The 22799-nt window shown below is 30.6% G+C and overlaps 2 protein-coding genes across 2 annotated transcripts in view; one reads left to right on the top strand and one right to left on the bottom strand.

Annotated features, from left to right (window-relative positions):
- Positions 1-10163, bottom strand: part of LOC126884187 (iduronate 2-sulfatase) — a 62580-nt gene extending 52417 nt beyond the window's left edge. The window contains exon 1 of the mRNA XM_050650045.1: positions 9798-10163. Within this exon, the coding sequence (XP_050506002.1) occupies positions 9798-9989 (192 nt within the window). The 5' untranslated portion in view covers positions 9990-10163. The remainder of the gene's footprint in view (positions 1-9797) is intronic.
- Positions 10164-10356: 193 nt separating this feature from the next.
- Positions 10357-22799, top strand: part of LOC114340598 (DNA topoisomerase 3-beta-1) — a 303957-nt gene continuing 291514 nt past the window's right edge. Inside the window, exons 1-2 of the mRNA XM_050650036.1 lie at positions 10357-10570; positions 12541-12948. Of these exons, the coding sequence (XP_050505993.1) occupies positions 10480-10570; positions 12541-12948 (499 nt within the window). The 5' untranslated portion in view covers positions 10357-10479. The remainder of the gene's footprint in view (positions 10571-12540; positions 12949-22799) is intronic.

Genomic DNA, 22799 nt, shown 5'->3' with positions numbered 1-22799 from the left:
TCGCGCGATATGAGGGTTAATTTTTATATGTTAAAACCTACGATCCGGGCGCATGCGCATTATAACTTTGTTCTGATTGGATGTTCAAATGACATGTCAAAAATTATTCAATATGTCGGCTGTGGCAAAGCTGTGGTTTGATTATTTATGGTTGTTGCGTTTTGAAATTTGTGTGAAAAGAAACAACAAACAAAAGTTAGTTAATAGTTATACTGCCTTTTTAAATAGTTTTCATATATATTTTTGGACTTTTGGACTATTTTGGACAAGGACTCATTCTAATTTGGTAAGTAGTTTTTATTATAATCATATTGTAATTATACATTTGGATTAGGTTGGAATAAATTTATTTTCTCAAGAATGGGGATTTTAGAGAGAAATCCGAAATTAGGTCCGATTTTTATTTTTAAGTTATGATTTTTTGGCGTAGATTTATTTATCTAGTAGGTATGTAATGCTTTGATTTACATGCTTAATTTGATTACCAACAAAAGTTCTACCAATCTTCATCTAATATATTGTTTTCTTACTGATTTGTTATATTTTAATATTTTCTTCCTCAAAAATCAAACTACATAATTTGATTTAAATTCAGAATAACTGTCAAACAGTAAAACGTTCAGTTGCCCTATTTTTCCACATGACAAATAATGAGTAATTGGATGAGTGAGTCTAGGCTTCGATTACGAATCAAAGCGTCCCCAAATTCGCGGGTTCGAATCCCGATGCAAGTTTTTATTTTTTTATTTTTTATGCATTTTATGATTGTAAGTATATTTATTATATAATTTTTTTTCAGAAAATGCGTATTTAAAATTTTTGCCAACAATTATTATCGTTCAGAAATCATTTTTCCTTTGTGGCATTTTTCAATGTGTTTGTGTGCGTTTTATTCTTTTATTTTTTAAAATTTTTGGTATTGTCTTAATAAAAATTTTTGGAAAGTAGTAAGTATTAAAATTAGTTTAATATTTAAATAAAATATAAATAAACTGTTTAAAGTACATTATATCAATTTCGTTAAAATCACATAATATATAATAGAAGTATAACTTCTTACGTGCGTACAAAGTACACACACATTCTTTTTTTAAATAGTCCAAGTAATGAAGCTTAAAATAGGACAAAACCTCGCAATTTTTACAGAATGGATCGATTTGCTTGAAAATTTGAAAATAAGTAGTGGATAGTCCAAGGATCAAAATCTATATCATACCAAAAGGCGCTTTTACCATGGGGGTGGTTGCCACCCCATCTCAGGGGTAGAAATTTTTATTATATTTTGACCGCAAAAGTTGGTAAAAACATTAATTATAAGCAAAAAACGTTCTATACATTTTTTGATAAAATTAATAATTTTCGATTTATTCGCTATCGAAAGTGTTAGTTTTATGTGGAAAAAATCAATGTTTTTAATCAGTTTTCTGCTAATAACTCAAGAAGTTTTCGTTTTATCAAAACAACTTTACTTAACAAAAATGTACCTTTTAAAAAAATAATCAAAACCGTTCTTTTAATTTTCTTTTAGACCAATAGTAATCGAGCTATACTTTATTATATGTTGGCTCTTCTTCGTCAAATGCTAAATATTGTAGTTTCAAAGTGAAAGGACGGGAAAGCTATGCATTTTTCGAGGATAGCATGTTGAAACTAATTTAAAGTATTTAAAAATATATATCTCCAGAAATAAAAAAATCTCTAGCTAAAAAAATTAAGTGACTTATAATGAAAAGAATGTCAGTCCCTATTTTTTTTCAGCAAAAAAGTGATGGTAAACAACCCCCTCCTAATCACCACTCTAATTAAAATTTGTCATTAACTTGATTTAGTTTTTTTGAATTATGTATTGTTAATAGGTTCTAGAAGTTTGATCGGCTTAGAATGATTAGTTTGGAAAAAAAATGGAGTTAAAAGCGAATAACGAGTTTTTGTAGTTTGGTAAAAAAGGCCCTTTTCTTCAGAATAGAAAGATTAGCATCAGAGATACGAAAAAATATTTAAATATGAAATTGTAGCTTATTTAATTCCCAAGAACTTGGTTTGCAAAAATTTTTTTAGGGCAAAAATTGAGTGAGCTATTAACAATTAAAACTTGTATTATCATGCAAAAACCACCTTTACCAACCCTTTCAATGCCACCTCTTTTTGTGACTGAGAACTTTAAAATGATTTAATATTACCCACATAACAATGATGTTCGCATCATGTTCTAAGCATATCCTACCAACATTCGTCGAAGTATATCCTTTTTAGTATATGCGTAGTACAACCATAGCATGTACTATAAAAAACATTCTAAATTTCATGTTCTTTGCATGTGCCTCAAAGAATATTCTTGCACCGAATATACTGAGCACATTCGGGTACGTAGTATCTCGGAACGTTCGTAAAAGTTTATTCTTAGAATATACCTTAATCGAATAGTCTTAGTATATGCGTAAGTATATGCAAAAGTATATACTTAACACATACCTACTTGTATATACTTTTAAAATATCTAAAAAATAATATACTGTATGTACCTACCTATAGGAAGAAGAATAATGTGAGCCTATAGATTATCAACTTCGAATAATTAATAAAATTTATGTATTTTAGTAGGTACTACTGAACTATCTAATTCATTTTTTTAAACCGTTTTAATTGTATGGTAAAAAGTTTAAAACTTAATTCTATTGTGAAAAAAAATGAGAAATTCTCGTTTCGTTTTCAGTTGAAATGAATATACCATTTTGATTTGAGTAGTTTATACCATAAGTAAAATAATTTTCGGGAATCCGGAAACGGCCATTCATTGTCATTCTCACCCTTGCATTGCATTTTATACCTGCACAAGGGAAGGGGGTAGGTAACAAAAGAGCAAAATATGAAAATAGTTTCCAGTCAGTTATGCATTTATGTCTACGCTGTTAGGTAGGACCAAGTATTTCTAGCTACAAGGACTAAAACATTTTTAAGAACATAAAAAGCAGTTTGAAAATAATAAATTTATATTGGTACTTCAATATTTCCTAAATACCTAGTAAGTAAAAGTATGTATAATGTATATAGATACCTATAAATTTTAGTAATTTACATACATATTATAATATATTTGGCTATTATATAATTATATAAGCAGCATTTTTATTTTGATGTGCACATAATAACTAAATATATTACTTATATTTTATATATAGGCTACTTACCCATATAATATTTATTATACATAGGTACCTATATAACTAACTAAAGTTTATATATTTTATACTTACTTTTTACGTAATATTGTAGAATGTAATATCTACATTCTCATATGCAATTAGAATATGTAAATATAATATATTAGTAGAACCAAAGAATACTAACACACCCTGTGGGTGTGTTAGTATTCTTTGGTAGAACCTATAGGATGAGATTGGGTGATGTTGAAAACATACTTCTGAGAAATACAGCACATCCTTGGAATATTCTTCCCATATACTAAAAATATGTGCGATAGTACATTCTAAGTATATACATAGAAGGTATATAGCACTTCCTTGGAATATTCTTCCCATATACTAAAAATATGTGCGATAGTACATTCTAAGTATATAACTAGAAGGTATATAGCACTTCCTTGGAATATTCTTCCCATATACTAAAATATGTGCGATAGTACATTCTAAGTATATAAATAGAAGGTTTATAGCACCTCCTTAGAATCTTCTAAAAAGTATGTTCTTGGTATATACTGAAAAGAAGTGCGGTAGTACATTCTAAGTATATACATAGAACGTTTAAGTACTGTAATGTAGTATATACTCAGTATATGCTCTGCACATTCGCAATGGTAATTACGCATATTCTAAGTATATACTTTTTCTGAAAAGTATGTTCTATGAATCTACTAAGAACATGAAATTGTTATGTGGGTAATAGCCTTATAATAGATCTTGTAAAAACCTACAAAATTCTTTTTTAACGAACTTTCTAAGATAAAAAATAAAAAAGTTACGGTTAAAAAATCAATATATTAAAAAAAAGGAAAAATTCAATAATTGGAAGCATAATAATGTAAGTTAGCGATGTTAGCGATGTTTTTAGTCATTGGCCTTATTTACTTACTTACATAGTCCTAAGCCTTTCTACCTTTAGGTGTAAGGCTTGGCCTTATTTATTCTTCTTTATTTATATATTATAAATAGATTCTAGAAGTTTGACTGACTTAGAATTATTAGTTTTTAAAAAACTGAAGTTTAAAGCGAATAACGAAAATTTGTTTTGCAATTTTTGCAATTTGATAAAAAATGCCATTTTCTTCAGAGTAGAAAGATTATTAGCATCAGAGATACGAAAAAATGTTTAAATATGAAATTGTAGGTAATTTAATTCCCAAGAGCTTGGCTTGATAAAATTTGTTCTACGGTAAAAATTGAGTGAATTGTAAATGAGTATACCATCGAAAAACATTGATTTTTTAGATATAAAACGAACACTTTCGATAGCGAATAAATCAAAAACTGTTAATTTTATCAAAAAAATGTATAGAACATTTTTTCTTAGAATGAATGTTTTATTAACTTTCCACCCCCGACATGGGGTGGCAACCACCCCCATGGTAAAAGCGCCTGTCGGAATCATATAGATTTTGAACCATGGACTGTTCACTACTTATTCTCAAATTTTCAAGCAAATTGATCCATTCTGTAAAAATTTCGAGGTGAAAAGCTTTGGTTCCTGGACTAAAAATCGGTTGTCAAATGACTGGGTAATTAATTTTTAAAATGGGAGATGCAATGTAAAAATCACAAAATAGAATATCAATTTACTTAGTTATTATAATCATGTTATTTAGTTATGTGATTTCCACGTTGCATCTCTCATTTTAAAAATTAATTACTCAGTCATTTGACAACCGATTTTAAAAACTTTATATCGCTGGATAGGTGAATGAGGTTCTTTCAAATTCAAATTACAAAAAATATACTGGGTGTTCCATTAAAAAAAGTCAACAACGTTTTTTAAAAAATCCGCCATTTTATTTTTCGTAATTGAAAGCGATATAAAAAAATCCAATCCATTCAAACAAAACTTTTACTAAAATAAAACATTTTAGCGAAAACCGCATATTTCTATCTTGAGCCGTTTAGAAGTTATAGGCAGTTAAAATGGGGGAACATATAAGTGGACACTCGTATTATATACAGTCGGAAAAATGAAAGAATACCCATGAACGAACATATAAAAACACGCTGTATTTTCCTGTCACCGTGTCACACAAAAAATTGGCCAGCGCAAGTACATGTAATAATTACTGTTACATGTACTTGCACTGGACAATTTTCTTTATGACACGGAGACAGGAAAATACAGCGTGTTTAATATGTTCGTTCATGGGTATTCTTTCATTTTTCCGACTGTAGTGTGTCAAAGCCAAATGGAATAAATTCATTGTTTCGTGAATGAGCGATTTTAGAAATAAATCCCAAAACAGGTCGATTTTTATTTTTAAAATTTTTTGGTATATTATAGTCATACTAGTAATGTCATCCGCCTGGGCGTGATAACGTAATCTATTATTTTTTAAATGAGAATAGGGGTCGTGTGCTAGCTGCAGGACGAAGAAAAATATCCTGGCTGCATAACCTGCGAAAATGGTTTAACTTAATCACTACCGGACTTTTCAGGGCAGCAGTCAACAAAGTCAGAATAGCCATGTTAGTGTCCAACATCCGTAACGGATAGGCACCATAAGAAGAAGAAGCTAGCTCATTAACATTAACATAATTATTTATACAGGTTGTTTAAACTACCAAGAGGCAGGTGGGTGGCAGCTTGAAGATTTAATTTAAGGAGGTAGGCGTAAAATTTCGGCTCCAATGCTTTTTAAAAGCATTCATTTTTTTCGAATCCTGAGGAAACTAATACCTAAGTTATTTTTGAACAATTTGAACGCAGAATGAAAGCTTACGTTATTACTGTGGGCAGAAAGTCCCTGAAAATTCTCTAATGTTTATTTTAATAAGTTACAGGAATGAAAAAACGAGAAAATTTAGTGTGATTTTTAATTTCAAATATCTCATTCAAATGAGATTTTTTATTAATTCTAAGGCACTTCGGCCCTCGGTAATAATGTAGTCTTTAATTCTGCGTTTAAATTTTTCAAAAATATTTATTAGTTTTTTCAGGATTCGAAAAAAATAATTAACACTATGTCCAAGGTGATATTTTCCAAATCGAACATTAGCTATCTTTGTCATACAACGCACTCAGTCGAATAGAATGCGGTGGCAATGTGGTGATAAGACAGTGACAAACAAAGCTACTAAATATTTGACACAGCTTCAGGAATATTTGGAATTGTTTATTAAATAATATTGATAGTGTATTTGATAAATAATTGATTTAAGACGTGAAATTAATAAAAAGTTATTATTTATTGTTTATTATTTATGGAAGATCCAAGCTTAGATTACACCAGGATATATGCTGCGATCCAAGTATTTTGTTGTTAAAGCGATGTTCAAAATTTATCTAATCGTTCCCTAGTAACATTATATTAAAAAATAATCACTTTATCACTTTTTCTCTTTTCTCGATTATTAGTCTTTATTGTATAGTATATAAATTATTGTAATCACTGAATACATAGTTACTGAAAAAATGATCATATTAATTAAGAATTAATAATTTAAGCGATTATACAAGTAACGGTTATCCTAGAACATTCAAAAGCCATCTCTAAGCAGTGGCGTGCTGGAACTTTTCAAGCGGCCCGGTGATCTTATAGAAAAGCGGCCTCCCATCCTCATTTTACCTTCTATTATCAGGATGTTTTATTTGGTATTAAAAAAACAAAAACAAACAACAAAAATTAAAATTTTTTTTAATCAAACATAAAACTTTGAATTCAATGATTTTTTTCTTAATTTGCTATATTTTTTCATTTAAGAATAATAAATCTCACAAATAATTATTGACATGTATGACAATATCGTACCTATGCAGTAAGGCAGAAACCATAATTGCCTAAATAAATATAATATGAATTTGATGTAATTAAGGTACCTACAAGTAAAATAAAATTGAGAATTTTTCAATTATGTATTAAGTTGCATTTTAGTAAATCAATTATACAAGAGAGTACAAATACAAGTACAGTGCAAATACTTTAATTTAACAATATTTAAAATGTTAATACAACGCAATAATCTAAATATTCTTTTGCAATTATTTTATAAAATAATTACTTAACTCTCGATCAATAATTTCCGCATTAAAATAGATTTTTGAACAAATTCGTTGATTATTTCATCATTTTTAAGCTCATACAAAGCTTCTTTTTCTATAGCCATTAGCATAACAGTGATCCTGCGTTAAAATACTTTTTAAACGATTTTTTATGTATTTTAATGTTGAAAAGCTTTTTTCGCAAGATACTTGGGTCACTGAAAGTGTTAATAAATGTTCTACATTATACTATTTAAATTTGGATAAGCACACTGATATAATAAGTTATACTTCTGCAAAACAGCGTAACAGCAAGCTTTACATTTTTTAGTACCACACGGAGGTGAGGTTTTCACGATATCAACATTGTCATTTGTTACGTCATGTTCATTATCACTTGGATTAATAATATCATCCTTCATATTTTCTGTAGGCTGAACATATTCATCATTAACTCCATCTTCTATAATCTCAGTATTTTGCAAAATCCTATTTTTAATACCATCCATTTATCAGCAAAATCCATGAGTTCTTCTCTAATTGCAGTCGCAGATATGGTAGGATAAAACTTAAATCTTAATTTTTCATAAATGATTTAAATGGCATCAAAGGTATACCATTTTTTATTGTATCAAAATTTCTAGGATGTAGAGTGCTTATATCATCATAAAACGATTTGATTTGTCTTGATCAAATCGTTTTTAGATACTTTCAATAATTCAGTCAAAAATGAGCAAGACTTTTTTCCATTTTTTAATTCTGCAGAGTACATATACATGTTTGAAGGAAATTGGAAAACTATAAATATACTTGTATGTATGAAAATAAATAATATTATCTGTAGCAATCTATTTATGTATATAGACTATAGAGTCTTACTCATTTACTTAAACTGAATTGCACAATTAAAAAAATTTTGATTTTTTAAAATGTTTTATTAATATTATTAGCAAAATAAACATCCGATTAGAAATTAAAAAAATATTTTTTTGTTACATCTAAAAATTTTTGGGAAAACCTATTTGACCGGCCTCAAGAGGCCGCGGCCTCTCGGTGATTGCACCGATTCATTTATATGGCCAGCACGCCACTGTTTCTAAGTTAATGATGACAATGTCATTGTCAACTAATGTTTACGTTTTTACGTCTCAATACCAGTGAGAACTTTACTACACGTAATTTGCCGTGTAGGTAAAGAAAGAAAAAGTAGGGATAGCCGTAAAATATTTGGGCCTACACTCTTAATATCAAAACAAACAACAAATAATATTTATTCGTTCATGTTTTATGTAAATTAAAAAATAACAGAATCCATAAAATAACATAATATTAAAAAAACGCTGTGTCTAGGTACAAGCTAACGTGTACGCAAATAAAAAAGTTAGGTACACGCTTAAACGTCATCAAGTCAGTGACGTCATTATTTAGCGTGTACTATGACTGGGTTTTTTGGTACACGCTAATTTGAGCAGCGTGTATGCTGTGGTATTAAGTATCTGTAAGTATCGCGAGTGTTAGAGGTTAGAGTGTGGTTAGAATTTGTCTAATCACTTTATGTTTACACTTTAGTATTGATTTGTAAAGAGTTTCCTTATTTTTTTCTTGTTTAGTGTTTTTTTTTTTAAATTAACTATGGAGCGTGGACAATTATTTAGTTCTTTTAATGAGTTTAACAACATTCTAAAACAGTATGAAAAAGATAAGAGACAAAAATTCGTGATTAGGTAGCAGAAGTAATAAGATAAAATATACGGGGCGATTGATTAGTGTGATAAAGCTCAGTAGATCCGCTATAGTAATAGATAGCAATAAAAGTTAGTAACAAACATTTTAGCAAACTTTGAGCTTCATATTACAAAATTACTAAAATTAGTTAGAATGTTACAGGGCGTTCGATAAGTGGCAGACCAAACTTATGTTTTTTAAATGGAACACCCTATATTTTATTTTATGTTCAAAATCTTCTTATCTTCCATATCACAAAAATATAAAGGTTTATATGTTATACAGGGTATTTACAAAGTTATAACCAATTTTCTATAAAAATCGTAACAAGTTCAACTCCCTGTATAAATAAAAATAAACACCACAGCAAAAATTAACACCAATATACACTGGTATAATTAAATTACGTATAAAAATTATTTTAGAAGTATTTTGTATATATCATGTTAACTAATATTTATTTTGCTAACCTGAATATATGTATACTTTTATATACATATTGTTTTATTACAATTAAGTTTGCTTCCCTTCCCCTTCCCTTAATAAAAATATGTTCTATCAAACAAACAACAAACACTAAACATATCAAAATAGCGTGTACAAAAATATAAAGTCACTGCGCACGCTAAATAATGACGTCACTGGCTTGATGAAGGTTAATTCGCGTGTACCTAACTTTTTTATTTGCGTACACGTTAGCGTGTACCTAGACACAACGTTAAAAAATGCACTTTTCATCATGAAGCATACAACATATACATTATAAGGACATGGCAACACTGCCAGCCAAACGTTTCGTTTAATTTATTGCTAACTTCACAGATCCTGAATCTAAATGTTGCATGTTGCTATAAATTAATATTTTTATAAAAACTTACCTGGGCAAATGCGTTTTTAAATATAAAACTATTGGACGCAAGCTTATCAATATGTGGCGTATAAGCTTCTTTATCCCCATAAGATTTCAAACTAGGTCTTAAATCGTCCGCAATAATAAATAATACACTGGGCCTCTTTGAAAATGCGATACTTAGAACAAAAGTAAAAAATAGGAGTGATTGTCTTAACATTTTGTTTTGAATTAAATATCGTAATAATAAATTTAGGCAATCAATTACCTGTTAATTTAAATCAATTACAGTTTTATGTATCTCCGAATTATCATCCTGAAGACCGAAACCGAAGACTAAAGTACATATATAGGGTGATATTAGTGTTGCCTATTTTTAGAATATTAATTTAATAGCTATGTTTCACAAAGTTTGGAGTTTACTTAGTATTTATAGCTTATTCAGATAAAAAGTTTGTATAAATTTTGATAAAACTTTATCGCTTTAAGGTTTATACACTCACTAATTTCAATGTTTTCAAAATCAAAATTTAATTTAACGTATTTTGATTTTCTATACAGTCCCATTTTAAATGACAATGACGTTTAAAGTGTTTTGAGGATTTTGAGGTTATATTTATAATTTTTAAATTTAGATTTGATATAATCAACTTGTTTGGTAAAAAATGTGTTTATAAAATTATATTGATATAAAACAATAAACCTTCAAAATGAAAGTTGTATTTATGGTAGCAGAGAAGCCCTCACTAGCGGCTTCATTGGCAACTATCCTAAGCAATGGCAAAAACACAACACGCAAAGGTAAATAGGGAGAAAATCCGGAGATGTTTATATTAAACTTAAATTGGTATTTATTTAGTGTTGACTCACCGCTCCCACAAGTCTGACAACTGTATATATGGTATCTGCCTTACCTTCTTATCATTTTAAAATTAACAATTAACTGCGCTCGGCTTTAATTTTTGTGTTTATCTCATTTAAAAATGTGAAATTTTCACATCAATTTCAAATTATGGCCGCCATTACAGTATGCGCAGATCGCTTACGTATGGATTGATGACAGTTTATTTCTGCAATGTTGCCTAATTTAAAATTTTTTATAATTTCTTGTGCAAAGACGGAAGGTGCTTTATTTTTTATTCAAACATAAACATAATGCTCGTTTCAATCTTTCTTTGTCTTTTTCTTCTTCTTTTATTCGATTTGCTTGGCCTTGACTGCCGTAGCTCGTCTCATTTATTGTTTATTTGAATGGTTTGAATGACCCCAGGAGCGGTCAAATACCTCCTGGGGTACTGAAATTTACCTGAAGAGGGTTGCTGTGATTGCGCGCAACGGAAGGATTAAGGCAGGTAAACAAAACACTCTACACTCTAATACCCGAAAGTTAGGTTTGGACCGAAGGGTTAGGTCTTCCTCCTTTGAAAATTGTACTGTATAATATATAATATATATAATATATTAATTTTTTAATTTTATTAATAATTAACAAAACACTCTACACTCTAATACCCGAAAGTTAGGTTTGGACCGAAGGGTTAGGTCTTCCTCCTTTGAAAATTGTACTGTATAATATATAATATATATAATATTATTAATTTTTTAATTTTATTAATAATTAATATTATATTAATAATAATTTATTTATTTAATACAATAAATATTAATTATAAAAGAAACACTATGTAGTTTTTTGTAGTTGGTTTTAACATCTTTCTGCATTTGCATTTATAATATGGGGTATACAAAAATAATATGGTATGGAAATAATTCTGCGAAAATTTTAAACTTGGCAACGATGCTTTCATCCCTTAACTAAGGAGGTAGAAGGGGGTTGGCTTAGCGTTACCGACGCTAACCAGCGCGTCCTTTTCGTTCTTTCTTGTTCATACCGTGTTTGTGTTAGGACTAAGCATCAAAAATGGCGTGAGATGAACCATGTAGCATCGGCGTGTTAGAAGCTGGCTACATGGCGAAAACCAAGGACGAGGTGCTAAAGTTTTTTGTTAATCACGGGGTGTTGAAGGACGTGATAGTGTGTCTGTGCGGAAATACCCTTAAAATGGACGGAAAGATGACTTTCAGGTACACCAACTCAACTACTGGGCATAACTGTAATTTTCCGATGTGCACCTTAAATGCATTTAAATAATTAACATCAAAAACCTATTGATAATTACAATTTTGATTACATTTGATATTAATCTGATAATTTACTATTTTATTTGTTGTTTGTACTGTCATTTTATGGTAATTTTTTGGACTTAGCCTAAAAACCCAAAAAGAGGCCAAATTTTAATGATTTTGATGTGGCAAATTATATAAAGTGCATAAAAAGTATGAAAAAGACACCAAAAATATGCGATTACATCTTTGTTCCGTAAAAATAAATTTTAAATGTGGCAACAGTGCGCATATCTACAACAACTTGAGTATTGCGCATAACTGTAATTTTGGTAATTTTCTGATGTGCAACTTAATGAATATAAATAAATAACATAAAAACCTGTTGATAATTACAATATTTCGATTACATTAAATATTATTCAAATAATTTACTATATTATTAGTTGTTTGTATTCTCGTTTTATGATAATTTACAGTTTTTAATTTTTTTGTGTCTTTTTCATACTTTTTATGCATTTTTTATAATTTGCCACATCAAAAACATTAAAATTTGTCCTTTTTTTGGGTTTTTAGGCTAAGTCCAAAAAAATAGGCCATTTTAGGCAAATCCGTTTATATCAAATTTTTACCCTTAAATTTTTCAGGTTTTAACGGAGCTTGTTCTGTTCACGAATGGGTAGGGGTTTTCATGAATGCCCCCGCAAAATTTAAAATGACTTCTGTGTGTGGCCATGTCTTAGGAGTAGATTTTACAAGTAAATACAATAGTTGGGATAGAGTAGATCCTGTGGAGTTGTTTTCTTGTCCTATAGAAAAGAAGGAAGCAATGCCAAAGTTAAAAATGCCGGCGTTTTTAGCACAGGAATCAAAAGGATCAGACAATGTTGTTTTATGGCTCGATTGTGACAAAGAGGGGGAGAATATTTGCTTCGAAGTTATGGGAGCTATATCGAACAGTGTTATGGGAAATGTATATTCCTCCACTGTTACTTATAGAGCCAGATTTTCTGCAATTACTGAGAAAGACATTAAAGCTGCATTCAATAATTTAGGTGAGCTAGTTATTATTTGTATATTAAGGTTAAATTTGTACAGTTTGTCAAAATTAGGGATGACTTTGAAATCTCCATGCCTACTTGATGCACAGTAAATTAACAGAAATATATTAGTAGAATTAAACAATTCGACCTGTAAACTTCACTCGGTACAGTCTGTGACAGAGTTTTCTTAACCATTATTAGTAAATGTACTAGTAGTTGACATTATAAGAAGAAAAAAAACCATTATTTAGCCTCAAACCGATGTGGTTGAACTTTACTAAAAAATATATGTATATTCAGGTAATCTAATCCTTCCTGAATATTTAACAAATACATTTTTAGACAATTGTGCTTTCTAAATATTTTTTATAAATTTTACAAAAATTGTTGTAAAAGTGTCAGTAGTTGACACAACAAAATGAAAAAAAATTAGTAGTTGACACATCGAAGGTTTAGTAATTGACACTCAAATATGTATTGAGAACTTTATTAAGAATATGTAATTATAAGAGATGAACTTTATTAATGTTATGTAATTATAGTATAATAAAATATTTAAATTCAGAAATTCAACCATCTACATCTACTGAATCTGGAAACTGATACTTTATTCTTTCTCCTGAAATGAGTATCTGAGGTTGGGGCAGCCTTTTTATGATTTGGTGAAATGTTACTACACTCACATCTTTATCATTAATTCGAAATGAAGTTTTGCTGTCATCACAATAATTCATACCCACAACTTCAGCTTCACAATTATTGAAATTTTTTTGTATTACACATACAAACTTATAGTCTCTTTTCTTTCCAGGGAATTTTGCAAGTACATAATCCCCCTCCATATAATTTACATGATCACTATTATCTTTATCACTGCAATCACCTGTTTCAAAAGATATATCATCAAGACTGCTGCCAGATTCAACCCATGATTCATTATCATCACTTGATGATGATTCTTTCTTTTTGTTAGTAACTTTATTTTTTTCTTAATCAATTTCGGTTTCTGATTTTTAGCAAAGTTTTTTTCTTCTCTTTTCTTTTGCCTCTCTTCTGCTCTTTTCTTTTTTTCTTCAAGTAGCTTGATCTTCTTATTTCCTTTATTTTCGTGATAAGTTTGCCATTCTTTTGAACTAGCCACTGAAGGCACTTTTTCCAGTCTTCTTTTTTTTTGCTGAGGATACTCTGGGTTTAGGCCAAAACAGTATTCGTTTAAAAGGAGAGGGTATAATTTCATTTGATGTAGAAGGAGTAGGTAATTCTTCCATTGCTGAAGACGGAACTTGTGATTGTGTTGATGAAGAAGCACAAGTTGGACTAGTGTGACCTTCCAAAATATCCGAAATATTTATATCTCTTTCAGCCTCAGATTGGTTTAATAACTCCCCTATTTCATACTGTTCTTCGGCTGGTTTATCACCTTCAACATTAGGGTTGTCTTCATCATTTGGTATGTCCTCAATATAAGTGGCATCGTCCATAATGTTGTCTTCATCATCTGGTTCTTTGGCACCTTGTTTCGCTTTCAAATTGTTTATTTCTTCTTCTAAAAGACTGTATTTTATGCAAATGTTTTTGTAAAAGTGAAAAAGAGATAAATTTTCATTGTCATTGTTCCATTCTAGGCTTGTTTTGAAAAGAGCTAGTTTTTCTTTATCAATATGTTTCTCTATAAAGTTTTTCCCTTGTTCCATTTCCTGTAGTTCCTGTATTTTCTTTGAAATGTCTATTTTCTCATTGTGAAACCTAATCGCACCAACATCCCAGGGAACCAAGCCACATTTTCGGAAACCATTTTTTAAAATTGATGGCATTAATCTTTCCTCTAGAACTTTTTTCAAAAGAGGACAGAAGTGAATTTTCCTTAAAACTGGGAAAGCCTGATTCTCAATCCGCCACTGGTGTACTGCATTTTTCCAACCCCCTTTCAAAGAACGAAATACAGCAACATCCATTGGTTGAAGCAACTGTGTTGCATTTGGATGAAGGGCTACCAATATAATACCATGTTCAGCGCAAAATCTACTAGTGTGTAATGTTAAATGGGATGAATGTCCATCAATGAATAGAAATACAGGGCGAGAGATTTTGCTTAGTGTCAACCACTTATCAAAAATATTTGTAATGAACTCATAAAAAGTAGCTCCTGTCATCCATCCACTTTCTGACCTACCAAGACCCCATTCTTCAGGAACACTAAGTGCCAGTTCTTTTGGAATTCTCTCATATTTAAATATGACCATTGGTGGTGCTAGTTTACCAGCAGCATTACCTGTTATAAGTACTGTTAGGCATTCTTTCTCATCGGGATTAACTTGTTGGTAAACAGTTTTGTCACCCTTTCTTGCCAATACTTTGTTTCCTTTGGGGTTAAGGAAAAATGCACTTTCATCTGCATTAAATACTCGATTTGGGTCATTAAGAATCTCTTCATAGTTTTTCTCTCTAAAATAATTATAAACTTCTCTGAACCATTTTTGAATGTCTTCTTTTGTTACCGCTGACCTTGTGGATGTTAGATTTTGAGCAACTCTGTTACTTATTTCGGGATTTCTTTTTAAGAATCCAGTAAACCATGTTCTTCCTGGCTTGTCATCTTTAAAGGGATTCTGTTTATTCAGTTCCTTCATAAGCACCTGAAACAAGAAGAAAATTAAAAATTTTTTTCTTTGAAATAATATTAAAACTTTTAGTACCTGAACACTGCTCATAAGCTGCTGTTGTTGTATAGGAAAACCGGCTCTGGATACATGAGTAATCCACTTCACTAAAATCTTCTCCTGATCTTCCTTCAGGTATGGTTCTGGGCCCATTTTTCTTTTGCGTGGAGTTTTGCCTTTTGACTTATACAACAAAGTCACTCTGGGTATACCATACTTCTTTGCTGTTGTTGAAACTGGCTTTCCACATAGTACTTCCTCGATAGCTTTCTCCATAGCTTCTTCTGTATATCGGAACATTTGTCCTTTTATAGGAGGCATGTTTTTAACTGAAAATTTTTGTTTTAGTAGTTGACATCCAAAGTGTTCCAGTAGTTGACATAGTGTCAACTACTAGATAGGGTGGATACATTTACGTGATATTTAAAATATAAGTATACACATTATATACAATGAAAATCACAATAAAATATTATGTTTTTACAGTCTCAGTATAAAATGGTTAGTAGTTGACACCTATGTCAACTACTAGTATTGTTGTGTATTTGTGTGTTAGTAATTGACACCAAGCCTAAATTTTGTTTTGAGAATAAAACACACTTAAAACATTAGCAAGGTGTTACCTTAATATTCATATAACATAGTGATATAACTAAAACTACAGTCATTCATAATTTAATCAATAAATAGATTTTTTTTAAACTTACCTTCTTAATACTTTTGTTTAGAAAACTTGTTGCCACTTGAAGTTCACACAACACTCTGAAAAAAATTTGGTGGGAATTTTCTGTTTCAAGGTTAAATAATTCTATAGTTACAGAGAAGGTGTATAGATGTCACTAGTTAACTATGATGTAAGTAATTATATTAAAAATAATAATTGGAAAAGCTTATTATTTATGTTTAAAATGGAAAATGTCAACTACTGGTACAGTGTCAAGTACTAATGCATTTACCTTATTATTATTATTACATTATTATTATTACACAGGAAGGTATTTTAAAAATGAGAAACTTTTTATCAGAGTTGGACTGGAACATTTTTGATAGTGATTTTGATGTAGATTGCTTAGCAACGTTTTTAATAGATAATTATAATTATGCAGTATCTCATTATTTTCCACTAAAAACATTGTTTATTAAAAATAAAAAATGTCCTGTAAATTGGTTTAATGACAACTTAAAAAATATGAGAAATTATCTGCATTCTTATAAAATACGTGCTGATTCTAGTAAAAATCCAATACATTACAACAAATATAAAAAATACAAAAATCATTATGAAAAGATGGCTTATGAGAAATTAATATTAACATCAAAGAATAGATCCAAGACGTGTTGGAAGATAATTAACTATGAGCGTAACAAAACAAATAGTTCAGATAATATAACAACCAATTTATCTTGTGACACTTTCAAAAACTTTTTTGTTGAAATTGCTGAGAACATTATAAAAACCCTTCCTAATACATCAGACGACATAATCTTGAACTATCAAAACTTCCCAGCTCCATCGAGTTCATTCTTTCTATCTCCAACTACTCAACAAGAAGTATTGGAGGTTATAAATTCACTAAAAAATTCAAATTGTTTGGATACAAATAAGCTAAAAGCTTCTTTTATAAAAAATACTTGTGAAATAATTACTGATCCTTTAACACATCTCATTAATAACATTTTTTCAATCGGGATATTTCCAACTGGATTTAAATACTCCAAAATTGTTCCTGTATTTAAGAAGGGCGATCGTGATCTTGTAGACAATTATAGACCAATTTCTATCGTTTCCATATTCAGTAAAATAATAGAAAAAATTCTGAAGCAACGCATAATATCGTACTTTGAAACCAATAACTTTCTTACCAGTTTACAATATGGGTTTAGAAAGGATCGTTCCACAACTTATGCACTCTTAGATGTGATGAGTGGCATAGTGGATGGCCTGGAGAAGCATAACCAAACTGCTGTAACGTTGTGTGATCTTTCAAAGGCCTTCGACTGTGTTTCTCATGAAATTTTACTAAAAAAACTGCACTTTTACGGCATCAGAGGTACTCCTCTAGAACTAATTAAATCTTATCTAAGTGATAGATACCAAGCAGTCAGATACGGAAATTGTCTCTCTGAATTTAAGCATGTTAAGCATGGACTTCCACAAGGTTCTGTTTTGGGCCCTCTATTATTTATTATATATGTTAATGACTTGCCCAATTTTATGGCTCCATGTAAAACAGTACTATTTGCAGATGACACTACTTTTATTTTTTCTGACAGAAATCGTTCTCTTTTAGAAACCAATTCTAGGAACATAAATTCAAATGCTCAATCATGGTTCGCAGCAAATAAACTTAGACTAAATGACACCAAAACTCAAAATTTATTCATTTCAACTAATCCATTCGATGCTCATGTGGAAAAAATACTGTAAAATTGCTGGGCATGACAATTGACAACACACTGACTTGGTATAACCATATTGACCATCTCAAAGGCAAACTTTCCAGTACTTTATTTTTACTTAGACAACTAAAACTTGTGACAAGTGTTGATACCTTAAGAACAATTTATTTTTCTCTCTTCCATTCGTTTTTAAGCTATGGCGTTATTTTGTGGGGAAACTCTTGCAATGCACTAACAATATTTAAATTGCAAAAAAAAGCAATTAGAATAATTGCAAAAGTTGGTTACTTGGAATCTTGTAAACCATTATTTATTAAATATAAAATAATGCCCTTGCCAACACTATGGCTATACAATGTTCTCGTGGAAACACACAAAACTGCAGATACTTTATAGGTCTGGATCCCGCGTATGAAAAAAAAGTTGATTAATAGCAAGCTGAAAATTTGTTAATGACTTAAGGGTGTCTAGTCGGATAAACTTTGATATATGGGAACACTGGAACAGGGGCAGTTTTAATTGTGAAACAGGTTAAAAATTTGGAACGGTCAGACCACGAAAACGGCACATTTATTTTGTCCGACAAAATAGACTTAAACTCTCAGAACGGATATTAAACTCTCATGCAAAAATCAGACTGCTATTTATCACCAAATGGGCGTTTTAATGAGTGGAACATGTAGAATATGTCAAATGACAGGAATTATGACAGGTGATAAATAGGAGTCTGATTTTTGCATGAGAGTTTAATCTCTGTCTGTAAGTCTATTCTGTCGGACAAAATAAATGTGTCGTTTTCGTGGTCTGACCGTTCCAAATTTTTAACCTGTTCCACAATTAAAACTGCTCCTGTTCCAGCGTTCCCATATATCAAAGTTTATCCGACTAGACACTCTTAAGCTATTAACAAATTTTCAGCTTGCTATTAATCAACTTTTTTTTCATACGCGGGATCCAGACCTATTAGTTAAACAGTCTGACTTGCATAATTACAGCACAAGAGGTGCAAATAATATCAGAACAGTCAAATATCGTTTGAGTAAATCACAAAAAAACTCAATTGATTTTAACATATTAATGTCCTACCTATAGATTTTAAAAACCTTACAATCAATAAATTTAAAGTCATTCTGAAAAAATATCTACTGAGATTTGCTTTTTACTCTGTTAATGAATATTTCGATCATTTTAAAGCAGTATCATGGACATGAATATTACTCACTATGTTTTCTGATGTCATATTTTGTAAATGTGCGTGAATGTATTTATATTTCTATATGTTATATTGTAAATATGTACACATTATCTCATGTATTTTATATAGGTATATCAAATTGACTTGCTACAATTCAAAATTTTTTTTTTGTAAACGTAGTCAATAAATTTTTGAATCTTTGAATCATAGTTTACCAGACATTCGTAAATTTTACGACCTGCATACAGGCCCAGGCTTCACTGCCATAGCATGTTATTGGTCGAATTAAAGCTTTATAGATTCTCATCTTTGTATTTCGGTGGACACTTTTAGACCGAAATATATGGGAGAGGGCAAAATAAGCTCTGTTTGCTTGCGTTATTCTCTTCCGTATTTCTCTATCTTCTGATCCGTCGGCATATATTTTTTCTACTCCCAGGTATGTAAACTTTCCAACCGTTTCAATGTCATCTTCATGTAGAATGCTTTGTGGGACTATATTTCTTCTCGTCTGAGTCATTATTTTTGTTTTTTTTGTGTTAATTTCCATGCCTAGCATTTTTGTTTGTATTTTTAACTCTGCGTATGTTTCCTGTGCTCCTGTTGATGTTCTACTCATAATATTAATATCATCGGCATAAGCAGCCAGTTGAACCGTTCGGTTGGTCAGTAGGTTTCCTCGTCCAGTTTGCATTTGCCTAACCGCATACTCCAGTGCCAGGTTAAACAATGTTGGAGCCAGCCCAGCTCCCTGCTTTAGTCCCTGCGAAATTTTGAAAAAGTCTGTCTGGTGGTTTTGTATTCGTACACATGCCTGAGTTTCATCCATTGTGGCTTTAATGAGTCTTATTAGCTTGTGTGTAATTGCCAATTCAGCCAATATATAGTATAGTTTGTTCCTTTTGGCTGAGTCGTATGCCTGTTTGAAGTCTACAAACACGTTGTGAACATCAATATCGTGTTCCGATGATTTGCTCAAGATCCGTTTGACTGTAAATATTTGATCCAGTGTCGATCTTCCCCGTTGGAAACCTGTCTGATACTCTCCAATAATATTTTCTGCTAGTGGTTGGAGCCGCTGGTTTATAATATACGTGAGAACTTTATATGCTGTACATTTTAGTGCAGTAATGCAGACTCTGCAGGCATAATATAGGGTATATAGAAATACTGAATAAATTTTGATATTTTTAATCATCCCATGAAATAAACATTTTGTGGAAGTTTTTGAAATGATAGAAATAATAATAGGATTAATAGGCCTATAATAATAGGCCTATAGACCTACTGAATTTTGAAAATATGATGATGTATGTTTTATTAAACTTGGGACAATGAAACAGTTTTAAAACTAAATGGAAGATAAGTTTCAAATTTTTAAGAAATATTTTTCAAAATTTTCGTAAGAAAATGTTAAATCTAAAATGTTGAATAATCTCTGAACTAAAATATTTGAAAGTTTGACAAGCTACTACATATTAAGAAATAGCATCCTGGTCTCCAAGGGACATCTGTGGTGACTATACAAGCAAAGTTTTTATAGAATATAATTTAAATTAGATAATAATTCTACTCTTCTGTTTCTTACCCAGTTGTTAATGATTTTCGCTTTGCATCTCCATCATATACCTGTACTTCTAGCTCTGTCCGATAGTGTCTTACCATCGATTTTTCGAAGGATTTTCATCTCTGCTGTTTCTTGCACTATTTTTGTCCTCTCTATGTCAATTCGTGTTTCCGCCGCTTATCTCATTATCGGTCTGACACTGTTTTGTAAATTCTGCCTTTAATTTCTTTTCCGATCTTTTTATTTCTTCATATTGTTTAATTCACTCCACCTGCGGCTCTGTTTGCTCTATTCACTTGATCTTCCACTTCTATTTCGAACTAACTTTCTGTAGCTAGATAATGTAATGCCTATACAAGAATTAAAAACTGCTAAACGCTGTAAAAATGAGTGGCGCATACAATATTCCAGCTACAAAAGATCTGATATGAATATTACGTGGCGTGAAAATGTATTTTCATTTTGATGCAAAATAAAATTCTAGTTTTATTTTAAAAGATTTTTTCATAATATTTGCTAAATTTGAAGTAAAACGTGCCACAAAAGAGTAACTTCGATACAGTTTGAAATTTGAAGCTCTTCAAAGCTTTACTTCAAATTTAGCAAATATTATGAAAAAATATTTTAAAATAAAACTAGAATTTTATTTTGCATCAAAATGGAAATACATTTTCACGCCACGTAATATTCATATCAGATCTTTTGTAGCTGGAATATTGTTTGCGCCACTCATTTTTACGGCGTTTAGCGGTTTTTTATTCTTGTATCAGGAGTTTTTCAAAGTTATTTATAAATTAAATGTATGAAGTTGAATGTAATGTTTGTCGATTACACGTTAAGCTTTATAAATGGTCGCCTTTGTCGCATTATCTCCCAAAAATGATCTAGTGTACATCGAATGTACACTAGATTTTTTTTCTATTCGAAGTAGATTTAAAAAAATATTGGGATGGCCGGTAAATGAACTCGGATTGCCCGTTGCCCGATCAAATTTAGCGTCGTAACCACTACAACTACATAAACCATTTCGGGGATAGGGTTCATTGGATTATACTTTTGTAACTTAATAACGCTTTTATATATAAAAGCGTTTCTTATAGAGTAGCTTATATTATAGTAGACCTAGATAATAAAACTAAGATAAAGGTAATACAAGTGTATGCTCCACACAACATCACATAAGGAAGAGGAAGTTGAAATGTTCTACGAAGATCTGATAACAGCATTAGATGAAAATGATACAAGATATACTATAATTATGGGAGATTTCAACGCAAAATTAGGTAAAAAAGAAGAAAATACTGAAACTAAAATAGGAATGCATGGTTATGACACACGAAATGCAAGAGGAGAAAAATTATATAACTTCTTAGAACAACAAAATTTATATGCCATTAACACATATTTCAAAAAACAAGCAAACGGAAAATGTACGTGGATATCTCCCGATAAAAAGACGAAAAACGAGATCGATTACTTCTTATGTGGGAACAAAGACATTTTTGAAGACATAACTGCTCTCAATCAATTCACAACTGGCAGCGATCATCGTCTTTTAAGAGCAAGGATTGTTTTTAAACAGATCAAAACCCGTAGAAACAGGCCACATAATTGTAATCAGATAGATCAAACTAAAATCCGATAGAAGGGAGATGAGTACAGAGTAGTCTTTAGAGAAGAATTTGTAGGATATTATCAACAAGAAAATACCGACATGAACACAATTAATAGAGAAATGCAACGAAAGCTCTTGAAAGCAGGCCTGACTGGTGCAAAGAAAACGAAAAGTAAAGAAGACAAAATAAGCGTTGGAACAAAACGGTTGATGGAAAAGAGACGCCTATTTCTAAGCGAAGGAAAGCGAAACACCGACGGTTTCAAAGAATTGAATAAACAAATAAAGAAGGGAGTAAAGTAAGACTTAAGGATCTACAATGAAAACAAGGTAGAAAAAATTATAGAAAAGAGCCGAGGCCTAAAATGCTTACGACCAAACATAGGAAAGCCTCTAATAATCTCATTAAAAGATAAAGATGGAAAA

This window comes from Diabrotica virgifera, chromosome 5, assembly GCF_917563875.1.
Source record: "Diabrotica virgifera virgifera chromosome 5, PGI_DIABVI_V3a".
NCBI classification, from domain to species: domain Eukaryota; kingdom Metazoa; phylum Arthropoda; class Insecta; order Coleoptera; family Chrysomelidae; genus Diabrotica; species Diabrotica virgifera.
The sequence above is the reverse complement of the archived record's forward strand: the minus strand, read 5'-3'. Positions and strand labels throughout refer to the sequence as shown.